This window comes from Dicentrarchus labrax, unplaced genomic scaffold (genome assembly GCF_905237075.1).
Source record: "Dicentrarchus labrax unplaced genomic scaffold, dlabrax2021, whole genome shotgun sequence".
Classification (NCBI taxonomy): domain Eukaryota; kingdom Metazoa; phylum Chordata; class Actinopteri; family Moronidae; genus Dicentrarchus; species Dicentrarchus labrax.
Window position 1 is genome coordinate 5,211,324 of NW_026136710.1, and position 10,848 is coordinate 5,222,171.

At 38.4% G+C, this 10,848-nt stretch overlaps 1 protein-coding gene across 2 annotated transcripts; it reads left to right on the top strand.

The window, feature by feature from the left end:
* Nucleotides 1-5,808: 5,808 nt before the first annotated feature.
* On the top strand, nt 5,809-10,417 carry btf3 (basic transcription factor 3). 2 transcript variants are annotated; one of them, XM_051411747.1, is made up of 6 exons: nt 5,809-5,915; nt 7,592-7,660; nt 8,215-8,328; nt 8,439-8,640; nt 8,843-8,899; nt 9,847-10,417. In XM_051411747.1, the coding sequence occupies exons 2-6, from the start codon at nt 7,592-7,594 to the stop codon at nt 9,891-9,893; spliced, it is 489 nt and encodes a 162-aa protein (XP_051267707.1). In that variant the 5' UTR covers nt 5,809-5,915; the 3' UTR covers nt 9,894-10,417. The 2 variants fall into 2 exon arrangements, with proteins under 2 accessions (XP_051267707.1, XP_051267706.1); XM_051411746.1 differs by having other exon boundaries at nt 5,835-5,978.
* The last annotated feature ends 431 nt before the right edge of the window (nt 10,418-10,848 follow it).

The window sequence follows — 10,848 nt, forward strand, 5'->3', positions numbered from 1 at the left end:
GAGGGGGCGGACCTTCTCTCGTTATTTATACCACCGCCCTGGTCACATGGGGAGGAAACGTCACCGAGGCAAATGAAAAGAGAGAGAAAAAATTAAATAACAAAAAAAAAAAAAAAAAAAGATCTTTGAAAATTAACTGTGAGTGGTTTTTAAAAAAAAGTTTGGTGTGGCCTACATCCTTTTTAGTGGTCATTCATGGTGGCCTATAGTCCACACTAATCTGAAGCTTTTATTCCACCCCAGTGTTTTGCGCAAAAATAGATGGTGGAAGATAAAAAAAAAACATCTTTAGGAAAGTCTAATTGCTGGTATGGACATTGCTAAGATCGAAGTGGATATTTTGACAACCGTTTTATTTATTTAGGCTTAGTTAGTGTGATATATGAAGAGGGCTCATGTAGTCATAGCCTACATTTTAATGTTTTATATTTTTTTTAAATGCAGAAACAATACCTTTAAAATAAAGCAAATAAAAAAGGTTGTAGCTATGATATGACATTCAAAGAAAACCTGTGATATTTAATATGAATGCCTTCTGAAATATAGTGCCGGAGACTGGTGCACCATATCCAGCCAGCTCGGTTTGCGTGATCCGGTAGTTATCTAGATTATCCGCGAGCCATTTGTAATGGAAAAGAGTCAGCTGTTAACTCGAATCAGTCACGGGTCACGCAGAGCATGCAAGCCCCACATATAAGGCCTCTGCCGTGCGTATGGAGCATGGTGCTGTGTGTATGTGTGTGTGTGTGTGTCTGTGTCTGTAAGTTTTATTTCATTTTATGGAGGACTTTGGAGTTAATATTATAAATATATATATATATTTGTGTTTAGAAAAAAAACACAAAAAAATCTCAAATGGTTTTACAGGTTAATCATCAAAGAAAAGTGTCAAGTGAAAATTGCACAATGTGTGTAGGCCTGTTAAAAAGCCTGATAATATAGGTCCCTTATTGTCTATAGATTGTGTATTAAAGCCTAAATAAAACAAGTGAATCTCATTAATTGTTGTTTGTTGATTTAACTCTATTTACAGCCATTATTAGATCAGAAGTGAAGATGAGTAAGAGTGAGGTAATAAAGTATGAATATAGATTGTGCTTTATTGTTATTTTATTTAGAAGGAGCACCTCTCTGCCGTTCAACTTTGCCTTCACATGTGGCTGTTAGTGATGTGTTGGGTTGAAAATGGTTTAGTAACTTTTTTTTTGGTCAGTGAAAACAGCTCACACGGCCCTAAATTTTAGCAAAAACTATTAAAACAAAGCAAAAACATTTACCATAATAATATTACACTCTGTTAAATTTAATCAAACCATTAAAGAAAGTAAAACAACTTTCTCCTCATGTGCATTTTACTTTTGACTTATTTCTGTCCTGAAAAGAGAAACAGTCAGCCCGTTCTCATTAATGCAGTTGGCCTATCACACATTTAAGACATTTATTTAGATAATAAAAATGTATAGCATACATAGGGTGGCTTATCATGACTTTATTTCAGATTGAGTGACATATTCAGGTACTGTGTGGCCCCTCAGTAACTTTTCAGATGTTTCCATTTGACCAGCGCCATCTAGCGGTGAACTTGTCTCATAATTAAAACACTTTTGTCCATTAATAAAAACTTCTGCAGTTGTAGTTGACACATCCAGGGATTTATACTAATGTCCCTAAACTTTTTTGATGCAGTTTATTGTAAATATAGTTTATCCGACTTATCATCCTGGCATACATCTCTAAACTACTGGCCTCTATAAATATAAATAGAGTTTTATATTTAATAAACGCACTGCGCTATTGTAAAATTATAGTAGAGTGAAAAATATAAACAATAATCTCGGCATACACTGATCGTTACTTGTCTTCATTATAACAGATTGAGGCCTCTATTTTATGTATTATTAATCACCTGCCACTTCCCAGTTTGAAATAGCTTTACTATCACCATATAATTCACTTTTATACTGATTATTGGTTTTTAATTTATGGATAAAATATAATCTGATAAAAACTCGACAGAGAAAGTTAGACACACACTCGCTAATCACGTTTTATATGAATTAGTTACAAACATTTTGATTAGTTCTTTAAAGCAAAGTGAAGGAATAAGTTTTGTCCATGGATGTAGACGAGCAGGGTGAGACTCGTTCATGCTGAGACTGATGTTGTTTTAATCGAATCCGCTGTCATAAGCTTTTTGGCCTCACTGATATATTACCTCGATCAATAACCAGTTCATATCGATTGTGTTGTATCTCATCAGGAATGATAGCAGGCTAAAACACTACACAATGGGTTTATCAATAACAAAACAAACAAAAACATCTGCCTTCATTGGAAAAAAGTTAACTTCTTTCCAATTTTTTTTGTGCCTTATTTTAAAAATCACACCAAGGACTTGTGCACATTAAATAGTTCCATGTCTTATTCCTCAGATATGTATTATGTTGAACTGACTCCCTAACATTTGTAAATTCAAGCCAATATTAAGTTTTATTTAGTTTATCATTAGATTTGGTCAGGTCTGTTTTCCCAAGGTTACGCCTTACTTTATTCTTATAGAAAACTAAAAACTTAATAAAGTAGCGAATAAAGAGCCATAAATATGTGAAATTAAACTCAAGCACAAGAACTCTTATAGAAACTTATTTCAATGACACTATCAGAAAAAAAAAAACCTGAATGAAGTCCAGGCGATTTTTTTCTCCCCCTTTTTAAACCGACACTTACAACAGCAGCACTCGCATGTGTGGTAAACCACCTCTAAAGTGTTTCTAAATTCCCCCTTTGCGATCCGAGGGTGTTTCCGTGCCACGGGGTACCAAGAAAGCACTTAGCTGTTTAAACGCAGTCCCTGCCTGCCTGCCTCTTGCTCTGACAAACCCCGAGTGTCACCAAAACGGTCCGTCGGAGAGAGAGGGTCTGTGGGGCATGTGATTAATGTGTATCACATGCAGAAAAGGCGAGACAAAGCACCAACAAAGATACTGTGCGTGCGGTGGAGTGGAGAGAAGAACAAGCCACGTGTGTATACATGAAGACTATCACACTCATCCAGGTTTAAAAAAAAAAAAAAAAGAAATTGCTTGATTAAAATTTTAAATATTTATCTGTATTAAATCTCAACGGGAATATTTAGAAAATATATATATATAAATGTAAAAACACTTTGAGGGTATAAGTGCCATACTTTTGGATACTTTGGTCTCTCAATATTTCCAAAATAAGGTTCTGAAAAGCTTCATATCTGTTAACGCTCCGCAGTAATCCAGCATAAGTAGTTAGTTCAAGCCTCTCTTCAAATGTGTTCATATTACTAAACCAAACAGTTAATTGATTGCTAAGAAGGGGCCATGTGATTCTTATGGGGGTGCATGACAAAAAAAAGATATATGAGCTAATTGGTGTTGTTATACCAATTATTAGGCCTTATGTTCTGGTTATGAATATATGAGTGTTATACTGTATAGGCTATTGTGTGTATCCATGTTCCTGAAGGTTTATTGTTGTCTACAAGGGAACATGCTGATTTGTTATGTTTACTTTTTTATTTATTGTTTAGATATGTTTTAATGTCTTATTGTGGAAGGTATCATATAATAGGTGCTGCAAATATTTGCTGCACATGCAAGTTTAAGATAACTAAATATTACTATTCATTCATTTTTTATTTTGAAGTTTTTTTTTTTTACAGAATATGTTTAAGATATGCCCCTATCATATATGTGTGTTAGTTGATTTTAATTGAACAGCTCTATGTGAAAATGTTTCTTTCTAGACTGACTGTTTTGTGTTATAATGTTCAGCACCATACAGGAGACGAGGTTTGTCACCTAACAGCAGCCTAAAAAGACCAGAATGCAATGCAGGGTTGTGTTTTGAGTGATCAGCCCGATAGTCTTACCTTCCCCCCAGCTTACTTCTGCTTCTTCAGTGCAACAAGCTGGAAACCCTGAAAACTACCTAAAAGAGAAACAGACAAAGCTGGATGAGGTGAAATCTCTTCACTCGCTCACACACACACACACACACACACACACACACACACACACACACACACACACACACACACACACACACACACACACACTACGGGATCTACGGGATTAAAGATGATTTGAGGTGAATTTTCAAAGAGAGTGCACTAACTGATATCATATCCTCCTATTTTATTCTCCTGTTTTATGGATTTGAGTCATTTATCATCATGAAAACATCAGTGTGAAGTTACTGTAATAAAAGACCCCAATGAACACATTCATTTGCTATATTTGGGCAAAAAAGATATATATCACATCATATTTATTTCATATTAAAGGACAATATGCTGTTACTGCAATCCATTTGTCTTATATTCCCAATAAATTACAACAATTACGTTGTTGTAATTATACATGTCTTCCTCCTTCTGCCATAACAACTCATCCATCTTTTAAAGGGGAGAGTGAGTGTACAGTGAGAAGTAATCACGAAAATATAACCGGTGTTCATCATAAAACAATTGTCTTGTGAGCATGCCAAAATTGCTCTATAAAATGTAAATTTAACACTCAGTAGTGTTCTGGTCTATAATAAAATGCCTCATGCTCTTTCCATGGGTGTCTAACATGTCCATGTCCCATGACCACTCAACTTGTGACTGTGTAATAAACCTATGTCCATCTAAATGAAGCACAATCACCTGCGGCTTGAACTATACTTTCATCAACCAACACAAACAAACAAGGTAGTGGAAGGATTTCTTAGTGTTTTAATTTTGAATCACCCTCCCTTTGAGGCAAGACTTGAGGAGAGTTAAACATAATCATGGCCAGAGAATGCATTTAACAAAGGGTGGAGTTTATTCCCAAACATATGAGGGCAACTTCTTGCGCCAAGAAACCACATTGTAAAGTTGTTGTGTCAAATCTTAACATCATCTTAGTGATCCTCTGATAACCATCCCATCAGCTGAGTTACTTTGATCCACAGCCCAGAGGACCTCTGAATGGGGAGTCCTATTTCAAAACAGGATGAGGGTGTCATTGTCATAGGACACAAGTTGTTTTTAGTGAGTGCACAGTTTACAGGCAATCTGACCATCCTGGAGGTATCCACCACTCCTATTTCAAACTCTACAGGTTGCAAAAAAATCCTGAAGAGAACAGGGGATCTTGTTGCTCAGACTAAGTTTTGGATGACAATCCCTTGTCTTTGTCTGTTCATCGCAATGACCTTACAAAAGAGCCCTGAAATTACTCACTTCAGCAAGCAATCACTTCACCTTCCACGCTATCTTAAATGTCTATGCACATTGTGCACCTGCATGTGCTTCACAGTAAAAGCCTTCCACTCTTGGAGATGGACAATCTGACAAAAGCAATGAATTAAGTACAGAGGCATCGGTGGAAGACTTTTACATGTGAAGCACCTGGAAGTGTCTGGCATGCCTGTTGCTTGAACTTAGTAGATGTCAGTCTAAAGATTGATTGAATTAACATTTCTAAAATGGTGCATAATGGTTGCGTATAATATTATTATTTCATTTATGGTGTTTATTTATTTATTATATTTGCATTTCAACATACAGTAACACAGCTCATTCCAGAGGTCTATAGAAAACCCCAGGAAGTGACAGCCTATAATAAGCGTTATGTTTTTAACACATGCATACAAATTTCAAACATCTTGCATAATCTTCTCAATCTGAGGAGTCTGAACTGAACCGAATCTTTACATTTCATTGATAAAAGATAGTTTCGAGCATGAATGTGTTAAGGGAGTGGTGAAAGTGTTGCCTGCGAGGCTAAACTCAGGGCGAGAAAGAACCCACAGCTAGATTGCGCTTTTCGCCGTACGTCACTTCCTCCCTCCTCTCTCTCTCTCTCTCTCTCTCGCTTCCATCTTGCTCCCCGCATGTGTCTGCCGTTAGTTTACAGGTCAGTGAGGAGCTTTAAATACCTTCTTCCCTGCACTGTTTCCCCCCGATCCGACGGCAAGAGGTAAACGAAAGCCTTTTCTGTCTAGGTGGCTGAATTGTGCCGGGGTTTGACGCTGACGTTACTGACGGTTGTGTGTGGCTGTGTGAGAGGCTGTGAGTGACAGGCCGTCCACTCCACAATCTCCCAGTTAGCTGAGAAAGCTAGCTCAAAGTTAGCCTACAAGTTCTTGCATAAAAGCTAAACCACACCTTGTTTCGGTGGAGTGGGTCGGCTGAATTAGTCAGCAGCCGTTCGCTTAAACCTGTCTGACGTTACCCGCTGAGCTGTTGAGTTGTGCCCATTGCAGCCTTTAATAATTTGGCTGTCTTTAGCTTGTTGTTCACAATACAGATAACAAATGGGGTGAGCCATTAGCTCTAGGTAGCACTGACAGTTCCTCACTGTTCTTCTTATCGCTTTGAAAACGGTCCTGCCGCCGACCACCACACCCACAACAAAGCCTCTGCTCCCCGCCTGTGTGTGTGTGTGTGTGTGTGTGTGTGTGTGTGTGTGTGCACATGTTGTGTTGAAGTAGGATTTCCATACATTCACTTGTGTACACCTTGTTTATCATTAGGATGCATTTCTGCCATTTTCCCCAGGGACACAGTAAGCATGTGTGAGGCCCTATCCAAAGAAATTAGACCCAGACAGTGTCAGCATTGTATGTATTTCATGTACATTTTTTTATAGTAATTTATTAGTTTGAATTTTATGGACTAATTTGAGGAATAAAAACAAAACAGTCTATTCTGCAGGACTCAGCTTTGTTCAGAATAACACAATTCTCAGCATGTCACATGTACGCTGTACCAGGTGTGTTTGTGTTCCCAAAATTCATGTTCTCTGAACGCAGGGATCAGATACACAGCCATTTGGTCATGTTAAAGCCCCCAAGGCTGTAGCTCATTCGCCTGATGTCTGTCAGCATCTATTGTCCTTTTCCATTATCCTTTACGCTCCATGCGTGTACCATATTGTTTGTGTTCTGGGTTAGAAGTGAAACAGAAGACTGTGTTTGCAGTGCTCAATGAGCTCAGAGCCTCTAGTCATGAATGAACCATATCACGCCCAGTGTGTGAAAGTCATAAAACACATGAGACAAGTGCCTGTGAGTTAATTGGTAATCAGGAGGCTAGGTAAGGAGCTGCGAAGCTTTCAGGGAAGCATTAATTTCTGTGCTCAACTGTACATGCATTATAGATTCATTACTGCTAGGCTGTAACATTGCAGCTCACGTTCTAAAAAAAAAAAAAATGAATACGTCTCTGAGGGTTCATCTCATTCACCCAGACAAGACTAAATAATATACTGCTGCTTATACAGCTTCTAATGTATTAATACTGTAAGGATATTAATCTTTGAATCAGTACAAGAAAAGATAGAAAGGTGGTTTCATTTACTCTAAATTCATGTTGGGTTTTTTTTGTTATTTGATGTCAGACAACTACAACATGGTGTGTTACAGCTCCTTAGTTGCATGGTGTGCTTTGTGTCTTGGTGCCTGCTTTGTGCTGTATTTTCAGCAACATGACATTTTGTGAATTACCCTTAACATGATTTTCTGTCTTAACTGTGACACTATGATACTCTAGATCAGCTGTGCCAGTGACACTAACGTTTTTTTTTTCCAGATGAAAGAAGCAATTATGAATCAAGAAAAACTTGCTAAACTGCAGGCACAAGTCCGCATCGGCGGAAAGGTAATTGACAAAATAAATGCATTATTACAGGTAACATGAAATGCTCGATTTTCTGCAAAGCCCTCAGTGATCTGTGCTATTTCTTAATGCCTTACTACATACTTAGTTTTAAGGGTTAAGCACCAGGTTGTCAAAACCATTACAAATGGGGCTACATCATCAACCCAGTTACTGCATACTTTACTGCACCAACCTAAAAAAATGGAGAAAAGAAATGCTCTGACGTAAAATACTGTACTATTTTGGTAGATAACATGGAGACACAAGGCTGAAATCAGGCATCTTAACATCTTAAGCTGTGAATATGCCTTTTAAAGGTAGTTTCTATGACAACCAGCTATTTTATCCATAGTTTGTGTTGCATAGCAGCAGTAATTTTAGGCAACAGCGTGCTGTAGGCCAGAGAGTGAACTAAAAACAGTTTTCAGTTTCTGGGGCAAAAAAGGTTTATTATCTAGCCTACAAGTTATGTTAGATACAGAAGATGATGCTTGGATACATCCTTCAGAATTGAAGGTTTACACAAAAATATGATTGTATGAATTTCCCCATAGGGTAGTGCTCGCAGAAAGAAGAAGGTTGTACACAGAACAGCAACCGCAGATGACAAGAAGCTCCAGTTCTCCTTAAAGAAACTCGGTGTCAACAATATCTCCGGCATCGAAGAGGTAGGCAGAAACTCTCGTCTCAGTTTTGTCCTACCGTGATTTAAGGTGAATCTGCGTCAGTACTGGCCCTTATTTTGTTGCTGACAGTATAAAACTTTGGTCTGTTACAGGTTAACATGTTTACAAATCAAGGAACAGTCATCCACTTCAACAATCCCAAAGTGCAGGCCTCCCTCGCGGCCAACACCTTCACCATCACTGGCCACGCTGAGACCAAGCAGCTGACCGAGATGCTGCCGGGCATCCTGAACCAGCTGGGAGCAGACAGCCTTACGAGCCTCAGGAGACTTGCCGAGGCTCTCCCCAAACAGGGTCAGTAATTTATAATACTAAATCATATTCAGCAATGTTGAATGAAGCATATACCTCATTATAAATTCATTGCTGTATTTTCTGTTTAGTCAAATTTGGTTCAAGAGATGAGTCCTTGCCCTTAAGGATTGTTTGTTTCTGGCCACTTGACCATTTGAACTGCCCGTCAGGCTTCTCACAGATCTTCTTTCTCCCCACACAGCTGCAGATGGAAAAGCGCCGATTGCAACAGTAGAAGAGGAAGATGATGATGTTCCAGGTGGGTGCCCTAAATGTCTAATTTTGCACTTCACTGAACTGTCCATGTACATTAGTCTGTTCCACCATTCAAAATTAATTCTGTGTCTCAGGTTAAATTTGGTCCTCTTGAGTGAAACTCCTTCAAAGTCTTATTTGGAAATACTCCTTCACACTTGTCCATTATCAGACCTTTTTTTTTTTTTTTCTTCTTTCTCTCGGTTAAATAACCATGGCAGGTTTGTTTTTCTTTTGGCTTGTGAAAGGGGTCATATGAAGGGGATTCATCAATGACTTTACGTGATGGTGCAATGCAGCGTTTTGTGTTTGAATCTCATGTTCATTGTTTATAAGATCTTAAGGTCCAGTTTGCTTTTCTTTGTGAGCAAAATGGGCCAAACACATGAGGTTGCCATTACAATAATCTCAGCTTTTCCCAGGGCTTCTCTTCCCGTAGCCTTAGTTCTCACTAATGTAACAAACGATTACACATGTATTCAGCAATAGAACAGTTGAAGCCTGATGGCACAGGGTTAACAGACACTGCCATCATGTTGTTATTAGAGTTAAGTTTCCTTTTTGTTCTCCCACTGCAGGAACATGTTTATTCAGACCTTTTGGATTGTTTCCAGTTTAACCCTCGACCCTTTAAGCCAAAACTTGGAAAGGCAGATTTCTCACATTTCATGGAGTAATTGAAGCCAACTTTTTGATGCTTTACGCCATAATTTTTGCAGCTGCTTTCAGTAGTTGTGAGGGCCTTCATATGCCGAGCACATTGCAGTCTATATAGGAGTGGGGAAAGATGAGCAGAGAATTGGGATTGCATTACACCTATTATGTTTCAGATAAACACGCCTTTTCCTGAATTGGGCTCTGGCACTTCATTCTCTGGCAGTCATTTGCGCAGATGGACATGCCTTTCTCTCCAACTCAGCCAATTTACCACCGAATCTTTTGTTGTTTCAGACCTGGTGGAGAACTTTGACGAAGCATCCAAGGATGAGGCTAACTAGAGGAAAAGGGACTCCCTGGAGTGTCAAAACTTGACAGGACCAAGTGGGGCACAAGATGTTTTTCTGTCTATTTTGAGAGGTGGAATGTTAATAGTTAAAGTACCTGACGTACCTGTACCAGTAACTGAGAAGATGGATAACCTGTCAACCTTTGGCTGTGAGAATTCTGTAATATGTGCAACACCTGAACAAAGTACTTGTATACTCTTAAGTGAATTATTTTTGAGTAATTTTCTAGAATAGTACTCTGAAGTATTAAAAAACGGGGGGGAACAGTATTTAAGCATAAGGTATTTTAGTACTCATTCCACCTCTTTTCCACCAGACTCTCCAAATGCTTGTTGTGCTCTTTGGTCTGTATGTCCAGTTAGAGTGAGAGATTGTGTGTAAAATGTGGTGTTTAAGGCTCCTGCTGTACATCTGTTTCCTCATGTTACTGAACCTTAATTTCCTTGTGGCCTCGCTCAAACCACCATATCTGGATAAACCTTTGCTACTGTCAATAAATTGCCAACATTTCTGTGTTTCTTTTTCCCTCAAGTACTATTTCCACTGCTGAAATACTGTAGCATGCTCTAGTGTGCAGGTTGATCTTGGCCAGACTGTTTACATCATTAGAGCAACTCAGTTAAAGGAGCACTTCACTAAAAAATCTCAAGTAGATTTGAAATGATTCTCACTGCTTGGATCACAACTGTATCACCAGGTGTTTGATTTTGCATAATGTATAAGATATTACCTGTAAGACCTGTAGTATAACGATGTAGATACAAGTAAGACCTCGTAACATAATCATATACATAGAGACAGAAAAAATTTATAACCACAAACACGTGAAATACATTTTTAGCCATGCTGGCAGCACGACTGTAGGGTTGGTGATGTTGGTCAGTTGACCAGTTAAATCCAGACTGAATTATCTCAGTGACTGTTAGCTGGATGGCCATGTAGTTTA

Coding starts and splice junctions, on each gene's coding strand:
- btf3 (XM_051411747.1), top strand. CDS start 7,592: ATGAAAGAAGCAATTATGAATCAAGAAAAACTTGCTAAACTGCAGGCA. Junction 8,329..8,438: donor ATATCTCCGGCATCGAAGAG/GTAGGCAGAAAC, acceptor GGTCTGTTACAG/GTTAACATGTTTACAAATCA. Junction 8,641..8,842: donor CGAGGCTCTCCCCAAACAGG/GTCAGTAATTTA, acceptor CTCCCCACACAG/CTGCAGATGGAAAAGCGCCG.